The 19142-nt window shown below is 46.4% G+C and overlaps 1 protein-coding gene across 2 annotated transcripts in view; it reads left to right on the top strand.

Moving 5' to 3' along the window:
• Nucleotides 1–369: 369 nt before the first annotated feature.
• Nucleotides 370–19142, top strand: part of CIZ1 (CDKN1A interacting zinc finger protein 1) — a 36148-nt gene continuing 17375 nt past the window's right edge. Inside the window, exons 1-8 of one of the 2 annotated variants that reach the window (XM_053373555.1) lie at nucleotides 373–720; nucleotides 2971–3101; nucleotides 10382–10554; nucleotides 11749–11893; nucleotides 14024–14078; nucleotides 15596–15675; nucleotides 16836–16915; nucleotides 18217–18399. In XM_053373555.1, the coding sequence (XP_053229530.1) occupies nucleotides 617–720; nucleotides 2971–3101; nucleotides 10382–10554; nucleotides 11749–11893; nucleotides 14024–14078; nucleotides 15596–15675; nucleotides 16836–16915; nucleotides 18217–18399 (951 nt within the window). In that variant the 5' untranslated portion in view covers nucleotides 373–616. Of the gene's footprint in view, nucleotides 721–2970; nucleotides 3102–10381; nucleotides 10555–11748; nucleotides 11894–14023; nucleotides 14079–15595; nucleotides 15676–16835; nucleotides 16916–18216; nucleotides 18400–19142 lie in introns of both variants that reach the window. The other variant, XM_053373556.1, reaches the window with a different exon arrangement.

The raw sequence follows: 19142 nt of genomic DNA, 5'->3' as shown, positions 1-19142 counted from the left end.
CTGCCTGTTTGTTAAAAAGCTACTTCAGAGTGCAGACATGTATGATTATGCCTTACATTTAATATTTTTTTCTGCTATTGAATTTTGTTTAATTTTCCATGCGCATTTCAGAATATTCACCTTAGGAAGAAAACAAAGCTGCCGCTGCCGCCGCCGCCGCAACCGCCTCCTCCTCACCGCCCACCCCCACCCCGTTTGCAAAAGGATGCAAGAAATAAACTTTTATTTCTTTTTTTTAAAATCTCTCTTGCATATTTCAGAACGTTAACTGTTACAGGAAAAATAAATAAGTACGGCACTGAAGCCTTTTGCATTTGCGAAAGGATGCGCTGGAGCGCGTGCGTGGTTACCATCACTGCTCTCCGGTACGTGCAAGGGGTGGGGACACCTCCCCGCCCCCCACCCCAAACACACCCACAAGGTGTCCCGTGATCGCGATGGTGGAAACCCACGCACCCGCACGCGAGCCGCCGGCTCGAAAGCAATGAATGGGTCTCCCGCTGCAGAGCAACACGTTTAGCTCCGCTCCCATTCTCGAACGGGAGCCTCCTGCTCCGGTTTTACCCCGGGTTCTCGGAGCGGGTGGCCGCTTTTTTTTTTAACCCCACCCCCAGCCATGTTCAACCAGCAACAGCAGCAGCTCCAGCAGCAACTGTTGCAGCTCCAGCACCTCCTTCAGCACCAGCCTCAGCACCAGCCTCAGCAGCAGCAAGCAAGCCGGTAAGACCCTCTACCCGAGGCCGGGGATCGTGGGCCTGGCTCCAAGGGAAAGGCGCCTGCTCCACACCCCTTCCTCCCTTGCAAACCTCCTCCGCCCTCCGCGCAGTTTTTGCTGGCGTGACTGCATCTGCTTTGCACCTTGCTCCTGAAGCGTTCCTGCCTCGAAATTCAGTTGCATTTCAGATCTGGCCCTTTTAACATGTGTTTTAAATGTAAATACAGTACATATGTATTTAAACTGTATCCTCAAGCGAGCCTTGCTGCACTTCAGGGACTAAGGCTACAGTGGACCTACTCAGAAGTAAGCCCCATTGCACTCCATGGGACTTGCTCCCAGCTACGTGAGCGGGCCTAACAATTTTTGTATGGACTCAAGCTTCAGCACATGCACGAAGGTTGTGTGTGTTTGTGTGTGTGTTCGCGCGCTTGCTTTGTATAATAACATATTTTTAGCTTTGGTGCCAGGTCTCACAACTCCTGCTGGCATATATTGCTGAGGTCCAAGAATCTGCACATGCATAATTACCTGTGGCCTAGCAGTGTTCATGGTGCAAAAAATATATTTAGCTATTTCGTTGCCCTCCAACCCCACCACACACACCGTAAGGAAGAAATATTTCCAATATTATTCTTCCAATATTCCAAGCTTCTTCTAGCGTAAGCCCCCTCCTGGTTCAGCTCCCCACCTGCAAACAAAGCAGCTTGTTCTTTACTCCACATAAAAACAAACCCTTCCACGACCCAACTGAAAAGGGTTGGCTGGCATACTGTTAACAGTTCTAGGACACAATCCACTGGGGAGCTCTCCTGCGCAAGAGCCAAGCTATGTTGTTGTTTGTCAAGTGTTTTGTTGGTGTGCAGGTCTCACTAATTTCACGGAGTCTCCTCGGCCACATCTTGGTATTGAATGGCAGCTTTTGGAAAATTAGGATGAAAAAATGTCCCTTGTAGGTAAGAACAGGTTCTGAAAGGAATTAGGACCACCCAAGTGCTTGTATTTTGAAAGTCTTTCTAGGTACATGGACTGTGTGTGGACCTGCCTTCTTAAGCATCTCCACGTCAACACTGTCCCATAATAATGTTGCGCACACATCCGTCTGTTTAAATATACCCCTATAAAATATAAAAACGCTGCTCGCTCTTCCTAAGCAAAGATTTTGGTATGAGCTGTAGTCCTGCAAAATTGATAAGTTTGTCCCTAAGCTTGCAGAAAGGCATGTTTCTTACACACATTCACTCACACTCACACTTGACAACATGGTTTCACTATGTACATAATAATGATATAATTAGGATGCTGAATTGAAGAAAACTTGGGGTAGCTAAGCGTGGACATGAGTGAAAGGGCTGTTGAGAGTCAGTTCAGTTCTGGAATGCAAAACAAATTCCTAGACTGATAATGTGGTCAGAGGCACCTTATTCTTTAATTTTACCGCATTCCTTTCTTCTGGAGCTTTTGGACTCTTAATAGAAAACGAAATAGATCCAGCTAGCCAGAAGTCCACCTGCCTGTGCCATATGGCAGCCAAAGGAGTTGTTCAACTAGTGCCAAGTACTTGAGCTGTTTCCAGATGTGTTTCTCCTAGAGTCTCTCGCCTCACCCCCACCCCACCCCCCCAAATCTATCCACATGCTCCTTGGTAACATTTGAAGCTGCCTTTTAAAAGGGGTATATAATGTCTTATGGGGTGCCCTCTTTTTTCAAGGAGGTAAAAAATAGTAAAATAATAATAACCAAAACCAAGCCTTCGAGCATCTGTCAGGAACCCTCTGAATCCAGCCTCCTTATACTTTGTTGAATGAAATTATTCTGAACCTACTTAATCCTGACATTGAAAATCTGTTTAAAACAGTGTCAGTGGTGCTTCCAAAACGATGCAAAGGTTGTGAGAGAGCTCCTGGATACCCCTTTATTACTTAGGGCAGATGCACACATAGAGGGTTGTATCCAGTGTCAGTCCTGCTTAGAGTAGACCCAAGACTATAATGGGCATAACTAACTTAGTTCTATCCATTTCAGCGTGTCTACCTTGAGTACAACTTAACTGGATGCAACACATAGTACCAAAAAAGTGCTCATTAACTCTTATTTGTACAGTTAACATTCCATAAATTGACTGGGTCAATTCAAGGCAATTGTTTTTGGGCAAAAACATATTCAGTAGTTGCCTAATGTTGCCTTAGGTTTCTTGCAAGCTGCTCTCTGTCCTGGGATTTCTGCTGATCTGATTCTACCTCCTTCCTTCCCAGGTGTGTGATACCATCGCAGCAGCAGCAGCAGCAGCAGCAGCAGATGTTGAACCTGCGAGCTACTAGTCAAGCCTCGCTCCTGAACACCAACCCCATGCTCCAGCGGGCCCTGCTCATCCAGCAGATGCAAGGTATAGCACTTGTCCTCTGCTTTGGGATGGAAACCCTGCAGGATTGATGCAGAAGAGGCTGAGCAATGCATGCTGGGATACTTGGGAAACTGTCACACTGGATGGTTTTCATTTACTTGGGTATCGCTGTTATTGGGGGGGGGGCAGTGATTCCCAAGGCAGTTTATGACATTAAAATTACCCAGGTAGGACCTGCAGCAAAATGGCCATTGTTCCAGCCACTCTATTCCACGTCTCACCACCCCAACCACTCCTTTCAATAGCTTGTCTGCATTTTGCTGCTGCCGAGCATGCTCAGTTTTCATCAGCCACCCAAATGTTCTTTGTTCTTTCACAAATATTGGGGTTCCCCACAAAGCTGCTGGTGCCTCCCTGTTGTGGGTGGTGGGTGCTGTTCTGGATACATAAGTAATGGCACTCAGCACCTGAACATTGGAAATACAATTTAAAAAAACAAAACTGCTTCCAGTAGCACCTTAGAGACCAACTAAGTTTGTTATTGGTATGAGCTTTCGTGTGCATGCACACTTCAGATATCTTCTTTTGGTATCTGAAGAAGTGTGCATGCACACGAAAGCTCATACCAATAACTAACTTAGTTGGTCTCAAAGGTGCTACTGGAAGCAGTTTTTTAAATTTTGTTTCAACTACAGCAGACCAACAAGGTACGTGGTTGGCACTGTGGGTTACACCACAGAGCCTAGGGCTTGCCGATCAGAAGGTTGGCGGTTCAAATCCGCACAACGGGGTGAGCTCCCGTTGCTCAGTCCCTACTCCTGCCAACCTAGCAGTTCGAAAGAACGTCAAAGTGCAAGTAGATAAACCCGGAAGCTGGACACCGGCTCCCTTGGCCAGTAAAGCGAGATGAGCGCTGCAACCCCAGAGTCATCCACGACTGGACCTAACAGTCAGGGGTCCCTTTCCCTCTACGGCAGACCAACACGGGTACCTACCTGTGTTGGAAATACAGTGGACCCTCGAGTTATGTACCACTCTGGATATGTAACTTTCAGATTGTGAACTCAGCAAACCCGTCGCACGCATGCGCAGAAGCACTCTGCGCACCATGCACAGAAGCGGCGCTTCCATTTATGGACTTTTCGGGTTAAGTATGGACCCCCGGAATGAATTTAATTCATATCCGGAGGGTCCACTGTAGAGGGAATGAACTGATTGCGTTCAGTAATGGGCGAGAGAGTAGTGATTGTTTTGAGGAGGTTCTTCCTTGATCTCCCAGCAGGTGAGTAACTTCTCTTTATTGGGGACAGGGAAGAGTGAGGCAGTGGTGGGGAGGGCACCAAGATGCAAATACACAGGTAGGATGGCTGGATTGTTTCCATTGCTATGTTTGCACTGTGCTGACCTCCCAACCACTTTCCCCACCTGCTCTTGATAAGCAGCAGCAACTCACCTGCTGGGAGGTTAGGTAAATATTAAGCATGTCTACAGACTCAGTGAGAGGTGTGAGCTTGCTTTTGCCAGGTAATCCCATTTAGACTAAGTCTAATTTGAGAAAGGGACACGGGTGGCGCTGTGAGTTATACCACAGAGCCTAGGACTTGCCGATCAGAAGGTTGGCGGTTTGAATCTCTGCAACGGGGTGAGCTCCCATTGCTCGGTCCCTGCTCCTGCCAACCTAGCAGTTCGAAAGCACGTCAAAGTGCAAGTAGATAAATAGGTACCACTCTGGTGGGAAGGTAAACAGCATTTCCGTGTGCTGCTCTGGTTCGCCAGAAGTGGCTTAGTCATGCTGGCTTCATGACCTGGAAGCTGTACGCCGGCTCCCTCATCCAATAAAGTGAGATGAGCGCCGCAACCCCAGAGTCGGCCACAACTGGACCTAATGGTCAGGGGTCCCTTTACCTTTACCTTTAATTTGAGAGAGACTCATCTCCTCTTTAACACAAAGAAGTCTTTCTATTTTTTCATCTTTCATATTTGTTCACAACAATATATCAAGGAGATCTGTAGAAGAGTAGCCAGTGTTCTTGAAGAGATATGTGGAGTTTATGGTTGTATATCCACAAAAAAAAAATATGCTATGCTATGCTATGCTGATACTGATACTTGACTGAAGTGTTTAAATGTTTCTTTGGTTATCCTTGAATCTTCCTGCCACGTTTGCCACCTTCTCCTGCTACACCAATGTGGCACCTGGCTGGCTGCTGTGAGAGCAAGAATATTGTACTAGGAGGGCCATTGGCCTGGGATAGATATAAGATATATGTCAAAAATACAGTAAAGGATCGCTATCTGTACTAGCATTCGATTGACGTTGGAGAGAAATTGAGTTGAGAAATAAGATTAAGGGTACGTATTGATATGAGAATGTAATAGATAAAATGTAAAGAAATTTACAATAATAAGAATACATTCATTTGTAAAAAAAGGAATATACAACAGGATTGACAGGAAGTCCGTAGTGTTGGCACATATATGATTTTGGAATAGCTTTTTGTCTTTGTTTTTTCTTTCTTTCTTTCTTTAGGTATATAAATTTTGTATATAAACTTTGTATACATGTTGGAAATTATAGTATAATAAGCCCTGTACAGACATACCTCGGGTTGAAATCGCTTCAGGTTAAGCCTTTTTGGGTTGCGCTCCGCGGCGACCCGGAAGTAACGGAGCGCGTTACTTCCGGGTTTCGCAGCTTGCGCATGTGACCCACAGACGCACGGACGTGGGTTGCATTCGCTTCAGGATGCGAACAGAGCTCTGGAATGGATCCCGTTCGCATCCAGAGGTACCACTGTAATGTAATATGACAATGTATGCATATGTAACATAAGAACGTTAAAAAATAAATAAAATGCGGGGTGGGGGGGGGGACATTGGCCTGATCCAGCAGGCTCTTCCTAGGTTCTTATGAGGTTCAAGGTTAACTCAGTAAGCCTTGTGGCTGAACAGGGGATTTGAATCTCTATCTCCCTGGCAGTGACAATCGGAGCCCGGCATGCACCAGTCCAGCCCTTCCTGCCTCCAAGGAGACACCAGTCCTGAGCCACTTTGTGAGGCTGGAATGACCCCAGCCTTGCAAAGCAGCACAGGGCTGGCTCGGGGAGGGCACCACGCGCCCAAGAAAAATGCTACACATGGATGCTACAACCCTGGTCCCAGTTTCACACTCTTAACACAGCCATGAGGAACCTCTGGCACATGGGCGGAATTGGCCTTCCCCGGCTGTTTGGAGCCAACCGCGTCCACCTTCCCTGCATCCACAATCACTTGAGCTCATGTCAGGAAGATTTTCATCTTTAAACAGTTTAACTTTGCTGCACTGAGAGAGGTCTTTGTTGCATGCCATGTGCTCCAGTTTAAACAATTACATAAATTAGAAACCACCATAAACACTCAGATAAATGTTAATGAATATATTTAGAAAGTTGTGTTGAAGTGTACATAGCAAAATTATTACGGATATGAAATGATGTCTAGTAACATGTATTGCTTAGATTGGTGGCATTAAGTAAAGTGTATTTTGTATAAATAACACTTAGAGGCCAAGATGAATTTCCTTTGTAGCTGCAGCTTGAGTTCTTCCTAAAGTTCTGCTGCATGGTGACAAAAGAGGGTGCCAAATTCAGTTATTTGCTTGTTGCTTTTGTATACCATCTTTCCTCCAAGGGGCTCAAGGTGGTGTATGTAGTTCTCATTTCATCTCACAACAATCGTGCAAGATACAGGTTAGCTTGAGAATAAGTGGCTGGCCCAAGGTCACCCAGGTCCTGGTCTGACACACTAACCACTACGTCATGCTGTCTCTTAACAAAGCTTTGAATTAGCATTCACTCCCAATTCTTCTTTGGCGTCTCTGGCTTGGAGGTTCAGTCACCTTGAGTCGTTTGCCAGGCTTCACCCACCTGCCAGAATGTTCTGTGGAGGGTTGGCTTTTGTCCATCCAGCTCTCCATCCAGAAGTTGTTTTAACACCTCTTGCCCAACCAGCCACCATATTGGCTCACATAGTTTTACGTCTCCCCTCCCAAGTCTGAAGCTGCAAACCTGTACATCTAAAACCATTTTTAAAATCATTTGTAACAGCTACAATCTCTCCTTACCCCACTCATGTGCCCACTCAACTTTCGATTGGCAGAATTGGCACTACTGCAGGTGCCCCATGATGCTTATTACACACTTGTAAGAACTTTGATTGTTCATTGTGGCAGCACCTATACTTTGCGGCTCCCTGCCTATTGATATCAATCAGGCTCCTTCACTGTAGTCTTTTCCGCACCTGCTAAAAATGTTATTGTTTAGACAAGCCTACCTAGATGCCTAGAAAGCGTGGTGTGAAATATAATTTGTTTGAGTATTTTAACTTTTTGTATGTTTTAAGGTTTTTCTTTTTAAAAACAAACAAGTTGTGTATAAATTTTATTAAATAATAAAATAAATTAGCATTGGCTGTTGAAGCATGTGATAAGCCAGCCTTTCTCAACCTGTGGGTCCCCAGATGTTAATGAACTACAACTCCCATCACCCCTAGCTTGCAAGGCCAGAGCTCAGGGATGATGGGAGTTGTAGTCACACAACATCTGGGGACCCACAGGTTGAGAACCTCTATAAGTGCTCCATGCAGGCATTCCCTCCAGATGTTACTGGACTCCCAACTCCCATCATCGTTGGCCATGTTGGTTGGGTCTGAAGAGATTTGGAGTTCAATAAAGTCAGGACGGCATAGTCCTTGCTATTCTGTAGTATAGTCGTGCCTCGGATCCCGAACGCCTTGCAACTTGAACGTTTTGGCTCCCGAATGCCACAAACCCGGAAGTGAGTGTTCCGGTTTGCAAACATTCTTTGGAAATCAAACAGCTTCCACAGCTTTCAGTTGAGTGCAAGAAGCTCCTGCAGCCAATCAGAACCTGCACCTTGGTTGTCAAAGTCGAACAGACTTATGGAACGGATTTCGTTTGACTTCTGGGGTACGACTATACAAGCCAAGTTCCTATTTATCGTTTTTGAAGAGATAAGAGATAATGCCCTTTGAGATTCTCTGGGGAGGTGACTGTGTTAGCCCAGGGGTCAGTGCAGGAAAAGTGCTGCAGCACAGCTTCAGTGGCTGATGAGAAAGTCCATGTAAGGCTCGGAGTGTGTTCCTTTTCAGATCCTCAGAACCACTGACCTTCCAATCAGTTAAAAATCAATGGGGGTGTTTTGAGGAATGCTGATTATTTAGCAGCTGCCTGTGGGTAAGCTGGTGCCAACACTAATAAAATGAAAGGGAAGTTGCATTTTCTGATTCATATGTATAAAAGTATGTTTTATCCTACAGAGCCGCAGTTCCTTTGGTGCGGGAGTGATGGTCAGAATATGACTAATATCCTATTTATTTTAAAATTTCATTTATTTTTGTTTTATCTCCCTCTTTCTATGTATGTGTGCGCATAAATATGCATGTTCTTATAGCCTTTTCTTTTTTAAAAACAGGAGCTCTCCTCTTTATGGAGTTGATTATTCAGGGGTTATGCAATTGATAATCACATTACCTTCTGTAATAAAGAGTTGTCTGAGCACTGACAGTCCTCTGAAATTTCCTGGTCAACTGCAAGGTTTGGGTTACGTTTGAGAATACTTGATGCCCAGATACTTGGTATCTGAGAAAGATCTGAGTGAATAATTCAGCGGGTGTTTTAACCTGTGGTTTCAGCAGTGGAAACTAGTAAGCTGAGTGTGTAATTCTCCCCGCCCCCTTTCTGTAGCAGAATTGGAGGTGTGGTTTCTAGAGAGCTAACCAAGCCTCTGAGCCAGGGGTCAGCAAACCTTTTCAGCAGGGGGCCGGTCCACTGTCCCTCAGACCTTGTGGGGGGCCAGACTGTATTTTGAAAAGAAAAGAAAAATAAACGAATTCCTATGCCCCACAAATAACCCAGAGGTGCATTTTAAATAAAAGGACACATTCTTCTCATGAGGTGGCCAAAGTATTGGAGCGTCAGCTTCAGGATCTGTCCTTCCAGTGAGCACTCAGGGCTGATTTCCTGCGCCCATTTAATCATTACATCTTAAACACCTCCAACTGAAGCGCTGTGTACTTGTATCTGCATCTATCTGCATTATATAAATAATGAGTTGTTGGCTTTTGGGGGGTAGCTGTTTAGAGAACGTGGGCTTTATTCGGTGTTAATCCTACTCAGAGTAGACCCACTGAAATGGATAGTAATGACTAACTGGGTCTTTTAATTTCAGTGGCTGTACTCTGCCTAGAACTTGTTTGCCTACAACCCAATATATGCAAAGGTGTAGCAGCCCTTAGAGGATCTGAGCCATGAACTGATTTGGAGTACTTCCACAGTGATTGTGTGAATTTTGTTTACAGGGGTACCTCTGGATGCGAACGGGATCCGTTCTGGAGCCCCATTCGTAAAACGTAAGACATGACTGTGCGTTTTGCCGCTTCCGCGCATGCGCGTGACATAATTTTGAGCACATGCGCGAGTGGCGAAACCCGGAAGTAATGCGCTCCATTACTTCCGGGTCGCCGCGGAGCGTAACTTGCAAAGGCTCAACCTGAAGCACATCTAACCCGAGGTATGACTGTATTGTGTATTACTGCTTCTGGTATGTTTGCAGTTGTGTCAGTCTTTTCATGTTGTAAGCCGCCTTGAGCAGAGTCTTCGCTATGGAAAGGCAGCATACAAATAAAAGCAGGAGGAGGAGGAGGTCCTGAGCATGGGCGCAGTGACCAAACCACAAATGGCTTGTTCTCTTTTGTGTCTTCAAGTTGCCTGGTACTTAACATGGTATCTCTGTTACAGAAAGGTAGCCGTGTTGGTTTGCCATAGTCAAAACAAAAAAAAATTTTCCTTCCAGTAGCACCTTAAAGACCAACTAAGTTAGTTCTTGGTATGAGCTTTCGTGTGCATGCACACTTCTTCAGATACACTGAAACAGAAGTTGCCAGATCCCTCTATATAGTGAGAAGGTGGGGAGGGGTATTACTCAGAAGGGTGGTGGGAATGGGTGATTGGCAGATAGCTGTGATGAGCCTGTTGACGACTCTTAACGACTGCAATAGGTCTTACAGGAAAAAGCAAGGGGTGAGAAGCTGAAAAATGGCTTTGTCATGTATAATGAGATAAGAATCCAATGTCTTTGTTCAGACCAGGCCTCTCCATGGTTTTAAGTTTGGTAATGAGTTGCAATTCAGCAGCTTCTCTTTCCAGTCTATTTCTGAAATTCCTTTGTAGTAAAACAGCTACTTTGAGATCTTGTATAGAATGTCCTGGGAGATTGAAGTGTTCTCTGTGTCACTCACCTACCACTATTTCCTGTCCTTGGTAGGTAACTTGAGAGGCTTCAACATGGCCGCGGCCCCTGTGCTCCAGCAGTTCTTTCCGCAGGCAACAAGACACTCCCTTTTGGGCCCGCCACCTGTTGGGGTCTCCTTGAAGCCCACTCGCCTGGCTTTCCCTGGGGGCCTCCCTTTTCAGCGGCAGAATCAGACTTTTCGCAAGGTGAGCTCATTTTGGGTTATTGTTTTTGTCATTTAGTCGGGTCCGACTCTCCGTGACCCCCTGGACCAGAGCATGCCAGGCCCTCCTGTCTTCCACTGCCTCCCACAGCTTGGTCAAACTCATGCTGGCCTCTTCGAGAACACTGTCCAACCATCTCATCCTCTGCCGTCCCCTTCTCCTTGTGCCCTCCATCTTTCCCAACATCAGGGTCTTTTCCAGGGAGTCTTCTCAGAAGGTGGCCAAAGTATTGGAGCCTCAGCTTCAGGATCTGTCCTTCCAGTGAGCACTCAGGGCTGATTTCCTTCAGAATGGAGAGGTTTGATCTTCTTGCTGGCACCAAAATGCTGATGAAAAACTCCCCAAAACATGAAGAACCTAAACAAACAAACACCCATACAGTAGCCTCACAGCTAATAATTTCAGTGTTTCCAGGAACTGTTATCTTTCAGCCTGGTTGAACAATGTTTTTAAATTCCTCTTGAAAATTGAAAATGAAGAAGGCAGACCTACACCACCAGGGAGGGTGTTCTGTTGTGGTCAATTTTCAGTTGTGTTGGTTTCCCCACATTCAATTGTGGTGAATTTTGGCCTGTTTTTGAAATCTCTTCTCCTATGCTTCTGGCTTTTATTTCTACTGCTACTCTGCAGCTTACTGATTCATGAGTGAAACTCAGTTGGTGCTGATGAAAAGGCTGTTGATTCAGCAAAGGCCTCAATTAGCACATCCTTCTCCAGACTACCAACTCCCATCAGCTGATGATGAAACTGATAGCCCTGCAAAATATGGAGAGCCCTACTCTGGAGAAGGCTGCACTAGCAATTTTAAAAACAAATTTCTCCTTGCTCACATAGCACCCACCCACCTGAATCAGTCCCAGAGTGCTGGTGAATCAGTGTTGGGCTGCAGCAGAAAAAGGGAATTGTAAAAAAGCACCTCCCTTTAGAGGATTCCTCCATGGGATCAAAAGCCTTTTGTGTGTGGAAAGACTGAGCTCAGTTCAGTTCCAGTCCCAAGCACAAATTCCTATGCACAGAATATGTTCAGAGGTATGGCTTTTGTACCTCATTCTGGTTGGTCATTCTCGGGGTTCTAATATGCAAACAGACAAATAAAGAAGACGTAGTTCCAGCAAGCCTGGCTCTGCGGATTGCTTGCATCTCTCTTTTCTTGAACCATTGCATTCTCCACTGCAGGACTTCTCGAGGACCTCTGAGAGGAAACGGGAGGCGGATTCTGCAACTTCCTCCTCTCAGGGCCAAGGAGCGGATGAGAGCCTGCCTGCGCTGGATATGCCTATCATCAAAGAGGGGTCTGAGCAGCCGAATTCTCCACCTCCAGGTAGGAGAATACTTGAGTTTGCTTTTTCCTCTCTAGCAACACAGAATAGGGAGGTGTTTTTTTAAATAAAAATTTAAAAATGAGGAGGTGAAGATAAGTTGTGCTGAATCATACCAAGTGTTTGTTTAATCTAGCATCTTGTTTATCACAGTGGCCAGCCAGAGACACTGGGAAGCCCCTAGAGGGGCTTGGGAGCAAGGACCCTCTCTCAATATTGTTGCTCAGCGACTGCTATTGAGAGGCATGATTCTGGAGGCGGCGGCATCAGGACTGCCTGCCATTGATAGCCTTGTCCTGCTCTCTTTAATCCCATTTTGAAGCTGTCCAGGTTGGTGACCATTGTTGTAAACAAAAATCTGCCTCTTAGTATCCAAGAGCCCATATAGATTCCTTACATAGGTTCCCTATTGGTAGGAGAAAATAACAGAGGCCAACCAGAGAATATTGAGAAGCAAAGCAGCTAGTAAGCTTGATCTTTATTGATCTGTTGCAACAGGGTCCTCACTCACCACACGCAGGAGGGAGGAGGAACCCAGAACAAAAGTGTGCCTACCCTTATATAGACATTAAATTCCCTTCCTGGAGTCCAAGACCACCCCCAGAAACATCATACATACATCACATAAGGGGTGTAGCTCAAGACCACCCTCCCAGATACATCATACCTACATCACAGAAAGGGTGGTCTACAGATTCCCGGAAGAAATATCAACAACCTCAGATATGCAGATGACACAACCTTGATGGCAGAAAGTGAGGAGGAATTAAAGAACCTTTTAATGAGGGTGAAAGAGGAGAGCGCAAAATATGGTCTGAAGCTCAACATCAAAAAAACTAAGATCATGGCCACTGGGCCCATCACCTCCTGGCAAATAGAAGGGGAAGAAATGGAGGCAGTGAGAGATTTTACTTTCTTGGGCTCCATGATCACTGCAGATGGTGACAGCAGCCACGAAATTAAAAGACGCCTGCTTCTTGGGAGAAGGGCAATGACAGGGCTAGACAGCATCTTGAGAAGTAGAGACATCACCTTGCTGACAAAGGTCCATATATTTAAAGCAATGGTTTTCCCAGCAGTGATGTATGGAAGTGAGAGCTGGACCATAAAGAAGGCTGATCGCCAAAGAATTGATGCTTTTGAATTATGGTGCTGGAGGAGACTCTTGAGAGTCCCATGGACTGCAAGAAGATCAAACCTCTCCATTCTGAAGGAAATCAGCCCTGAGTGCTCACTGGAAGGACAGATTGTGAAGCTGAGGCTCCAGTACTTTGGCCACCTCATGAGAAGAGAAGACTCCCTGGAGAAGACCCTGATGTTGGGAAAGATGGAGGGCACAAGGAGAAGGGGGCGACAGAGGACGAGATGGTTGGATAGTGTTTTTGAGGTTACCAGCATGAGTTTGACCAAACTGCGGGAGGCAGTGGAGGACAGAGGTGCCTGGCGTTCTCTGGTCCATGGGGTCACGAAGAGTCGGACACAACTAAACGACTAAACAACAACAACAACAGCAGCAGAAATATTCTGAGTGCTTTGTTTACCTCCTGTCTGCTAGGTTACCTGTTTAATGGTCACTTCATTGGATTGCCTGGGGAGCCTGACCAGTCTTTTGTAATGATAAATACTTAGTTCCTGAGCCAGGTCACAGGCTCACACCCTATTCATATCTTAAATGTGCCCTTAAGACAGGATTTGTCAAGGAAAAGACAATGGGGAGGCTTTTCCATTTTCCTTTGACCTTGCAGAGAAAACATTTGCTCAGTTTGGGAATCAAAATGGTTTCAGGTCCATCTTCCTGTGCTGATCTATGTACCTGCTTGGTTGGTACACTTACGGACATTTAACATATATCTAAGACCTCAAAATTCCTATCACACTACCACTGCATCTTCTGGTAGCAATTCCATTATTTAGCTCACGTGCTGTGTGAATAAGGGCCTAAATCACCCACCATTTAGTCTCACTGGATGACTCCCTGCCCACCCCCCAAAATAATAGCTAGCAGGAAAAGCAGTTGGGGATGATGAGAGTTGTAGTTCAACAACAGCTGGGGGGACCTGAGGTTGAGAAACACCGCTTTAGAGGGTACTTGGCTGCTCTGAAGCAATAACTTCCTTTTTCTGGGCCCACAGAGACTCTGTCAGAATCTTCTTCAGCTGATGAGCCGGCAGCCAAGCGGCTCAGAAGGTAAGAATGGCAGTTGCCAGGATCTGCACTCAGAGCTGAATTGTAAGAACATTTTTGCCAGATTGAATCCTAAAGATCCACCTGGCGCATTGTGCCTCTTTTTGGTGATGGGCTGGCCTCTCCAACAGGCGCAGCGCCACTGGTGGCTCCACTGGGCCTGGCACTGCTGGTGGAAGTGGCTGTGCAGGATCACCCAGAGGCCCTGCTACCCAGCCCCCTCCCCCTGTCTAAGGGCTTGCACCATAGCCTGCTGGACAGACAAGCCCTCATAAGCTCCCCTGATCACCTCCCAATGTCCCTGCAGGTGTCTTTCCACTTGTGACAGAAGCACTGCCTTCGCAGTGGCAGCTATGATCCATTTGTGCTTCAGCAGGGACATGGCATGATCTCTGTTGGCCACAACCATCTGGTGGAGAAGGGACTTTTCCTCTGTATGCCAGTTCAGCTTCCTGTCATCAGTGGGAGTGGCACGGTCAGAGAGGCCTTCCTCAGGGTCAGCCATGGCAGCCAGGTCTGGGTAGACAGCTCAGCCAGATAATAATAATAATAATAATTGTTTGTTTGTTTGTTTATACATACCCCGCCCATCTGGCTGGGCTTCCCCAGCCACTCTGGGCGGCTTCCAACAAAACACTAAAATACAGTAATGCATCAAACATTAAAAGCTTCCCTAAACAGGGCTGCCTTCAGATGTCTTCTAAAAGTCTGGTAGTTGTTTTTCTCTTTGACATCTGATGGGAGGGCGTTCCACAGGGCCGGTGCCACTACCGAGAAGCCCTCTGTCTGGTTCCCTGTAACCTCACTTCTCGCAATGAGGGAACCGCCAGAAGGCCCTCGGCACTGGACCTCAGCGTCTGGGTAGAATGATGGGGGTGGAGATGCTCCTTCAGATATACTGGACTGAGGGCGTTTAGGGCTTTAAAGGTCAGCACCAACACTTTGAATTGTGCTCAGAAATGTACTGGGAGCCAGAGATTCATTCATACATTCCTAATTCTATTTGTGTCCTGCTTTGCCACACACACACACACACACACACACACACAGAGAGAGAAAGAGAGAGAGAGAGAGAGAGAGAGACATGCTCAAAGCAAGTTACAACAGAGAAAACAGGAATACATTTCAAAACCCCAAACCATGCAAAAAAAATATCATAGCAATATAAAAAGACAACATAATAAGACAAAGTACTTTGAAGATAGCAAAATTATATTAGCAACATCCAAACTCCAAAAGCAAAAGTAACAAGGGAGCTTTACAGTTTCACTTTGGTCCCAGAAAAACCCCTCCTGTGATGTTGCTCACAGTCCCTCTCCTGCAGCAGTTTCTTCTAAGGCTTCCAGTGGCTGCATCCCAACCCATTCATCCTGGCAGATCTTGCTACTTAGTGTGGGATCCTCCTTGGATTCTGGGCTGTGCATACAAGGTCATGGCCATTGCAGCACAGTTTCTTGGCCTCCCACATTTGATGTACTAACAGCTTCTTTTTTAAAAAACAAAACCATTTATCCCACCAGGGAAGCTGAGGACACAATCCCAGAAGAATCAATATGCCTTCAGCAAGTGGAGGAGTCCAACACAGAATCCAACCTGGAAGGTTAGAGCTTCACAGTTGCCTGGGATCATGCAAACTAGTCCCAAGGGTCTAGAATCAAAAAGCTGTGGGAAAATAGTCAGATGCCTTGAAATAGGTTGAAAGCAATACAAATATATTCACCCCCGCCCGTATCTGTATTTAGTTTAGAATCGTCTTTATAGGAAAAATGGATTTTAACTATTTTTACATATGGGGTTGTTTTTGTTGTCCACGCTTTTACTGTGAAACCGCTTCAATATATTTTATGGGAAGAGATTCACAAAATAATAAAATAACAACTGTGAAGCACAGCTTGCAAGGGCCAGGCAACTGGTGCATGGAATCTCCAGTCCTAGAACAGGGACAATTAGGCCCTGCCTGACTCTTCGAGGTCACTAGCTGTACAGAAATCTGCCCGGTGTATGTCTGTGTGTGTGTGTTGCATGTTTCCTGCTCCTCTTACTAGATTTGAGTCTGGGAAGGGCTGGACAGTAACACCCACCACCAGCAAACAGCCCCTGCCAAAGACATGCATCAGACATACAGTGGATGCTTGGGTTGCGAACGTGATCTGTGCGGAATGCACATTCGCAACCTGCAGCGGTGCGTCTGCGCACGTGCGGGTTGCAATTCGGCGCCTATGCGCAAAGTGTGATTTAGCGCTTCTGCACATGTGTAACCGCCGAAACCCGGAAGTAACCTGTTCCGGTACTTCCAGGTTTTGTCAGTATGCAACCCAAAAAAAAATGCAGCCTGAAGCGTCTGTAACCCGAGGTATGACTGTACCTCCTTTCAGGTCTCTGGGAAATTGCCCTTAGTCTTAAAAGGCATACTTTTCCGGAGGGGTTTCGCAAGCAGCTGCAAGGCCAGACCCTGCCCTCCAGCTGCTTCCCCTTCTTTTTTGTCCTTTCCTATGGGTGCATCCTTCTGAGGCCACATGGGGTCCAGAGTCATTCTGTGGAATGGAGAGAAAGAGAGCAGAGCTGTGCTTCTTTTTATAGCCAAAGGGAGGGAACTCTCCAGAATAAAAATTTGGTGGGTGCTGCGGGAGGTTTCTGGAAGTGCCATGCTGCCCGTGAGCACCATCTTGGGGACCTCAGGGATTGGTGATGCTCCTGAGAGCTCCCACCTCAAGCTCCTGGGGAAATTAAATTCTCTTTCTGTCTGCCTGTCTTTCATAGAGGCAGGCAATGGGAACGCGAATCTGGCTGCAGATACTTCCAAGGAAAAGAACATTTCTGGAGAGCTGAATATTTCGGAGGTGAGCAGAAAGCTTCTTTAGCCCCTTGAGAGGGAGGATGACTAGCAGCAGGTTCTTCTGCTGCTTTGTTAAAAACTGTTGGGGAAATGTGGGCGGCATCCTTTGCCAGCCTAGTTCCCTCCAGCTGGCATCATTCGCTGGCATTGATGGGAGATGCAGTCCAAATCATTTGGAGGCACCGTGGTGGGGAAGGCTGGTGTACACAGATAGCAACATGGAAAAACACACTCTGGCTCAATAACCAAAGATCCAAAGGAGCCTTTTACCCAGCATGCTCTCCTCCAAGAGGGCCATCAAGCAAACCAAATTAACCATAGTTTCTCATTCTGTCCAAACCGGGAAACCATGGGTAAAAGCTACTTTCTCACAAGAAATGAGGGAAACAGTAACTGTACATCTCAGGTTCCTAGAATGCTAGAAACTTACTCATTTAAAAGGAAAGCTGGGATGGGTGGTGGTGGGCAAATAGCATTAATAGAGAGGGAACTGCCTCCTTTGTACCACCACTGCACAGACGTCTGTGCTTCATATGTGCCTGTAGTTTATATATATTTGGATGAAACTGTAGTTAATTGAAGCCTTCCTGTTCTTGCTGGGGCTTTGTGCGTGGGCAAAAGTCTTTTTCCTACCTTGGCTTTTTAAGCTGAAATATGACTTGCCAATCGCATGGTCGGCGGTTCGAATCCCTGCGGCGGGGTGCGCTCCCGTCGTTCGGTCCCAGCGCCTGCCAACCTAGCAGTTCGAAAGCACCCCCGGGTGCAAGTAGATAAATAGGGACCGCTTATCAGCGGGAAGGTAAACGGCGTTCCGTGTGCTGCGCTGGCTCGCCAGATGCAGCTTGTCACGCTGGCCACGTGACCTGGAAGTGTCTGCGGACAGTGCTGGCTCCCGGCCTATAGAGTGAGATGGGCGCACAACCCTAGAGTCTGTCAAGACTGGCCCGTACGGGCAGGGGTACCTTTACCTTTTTTATGACCATCCAAATTCCTTCTGTGTGCAAATGCAGAAATCTCTAGATGCAGCCTCTGTATTCTTCCTGTAAACACTGCCTTCTCTCCCCAAACTGTATGTATCTTCTTCTTTTTAGCCGAGTAATTGTCTTCCATAAACACGGTTTTAACAATGAGTCTGTAAGTGGCTGTGGAGGCCAATTCTGGATCCACACGTCCTTCCACAGTGGGGAAGTGTATAGCCGCTGTCTGGATGTGGCCTGAATTATGGGCTTCTTCTACTCTCCAGAGCTGAGGGATTTAATAGTTGGCTGATGGGCAACCTGAATTGAGTCCTTGAATCTTCTCCAGGTGGTCAGCTCTGCAGGCTCCCTGAAAGTCACAATTCAGCAGAGCAGTGAGAACCGAGCCATCAGCACCACAGCCCTAAAGCCAGCCTTCCGGACCTCTGAGATGGGGACAGCTGGAGGCAGCCCCGAGGCTACCCTGAAATTCTACTGTTACATATGCAAGACTAACTGCTACAACCAACAGGTAACAAGACACGCTTCATCTGAGGAGTTGCAAAGTCGGGATTTTTGCAACCCTGCCGCCCTCCCTCTCCTTACCTGCATCAGTATTCATTCCTTTCCTAGACAGCTTACTGTCTGTAGAAGTGACTTGCAGTAGGTAAAAATATAGGCGTGTGTATAAGCACACAAAAAATGGACAAGAAAATCTATATCAAATACTTCACATTTTAAAAAATGCATAAGCGCTATCCATATTCACAATAACAGTATCAGTATAAATAAAATTGAAAGTGTAGAATCCCCGCCAACATAAAACGCTCTGTTTTGCATTGCAGTCCTGAGCTGTTTAAGGCTTTATAGGTCAACACCAGCACTTTGAATTGGGCCTGGAAATTAACTGGCAGCCAGTGCAGTTGGGCCAGGATTGGTGTAATAGGCTCAAGCCGTCTTGCTCTGGTGAGTGACCTGGCTGCTGAATTCTGTACCAGCTGATGTTCCTGAACCATCTTCAGAGGCAACTACATATAACATGTTGCAGTGGGGCTTGACATTCTCATCCCACTGGATGAGCCTTCTCCCAATCTGAGGCCTTTTATATGTTGCTGAACAGCAACTCACAGCATCCCTGATCACAGGCCAATGCTGTCTGGAGCCCAGCGCATCTGGAAGCCATCGCGTTGGGGGAAGGCAGCCTTACGGAGCCATTTCTGATCCTGGCCAGTATTTCTGAGCATGCCTGTCGCCCCTTTCATCACTTCTGAAGTA

Source organism: Podarcis raffonei, chromosome Z (assembly GCF_027172205.1).
Source record: "Podarcis raffonei isolate rPodRaf1 chromosome Z, rPodRaf1.pri, whole genome shotgun sequence".
NCBI classification, from domain to species: Eukaryota; Metazoa; Chordata; class Lepidosauria; order Squamata; family Lacertidae; genus Podarcis; species Podarcis raffonei.
The sequence above is the reverse complement of the archived record's forward strand: the minus strand, read 5'-3'. Positions and strand labels throughout refer to the sequence as shown.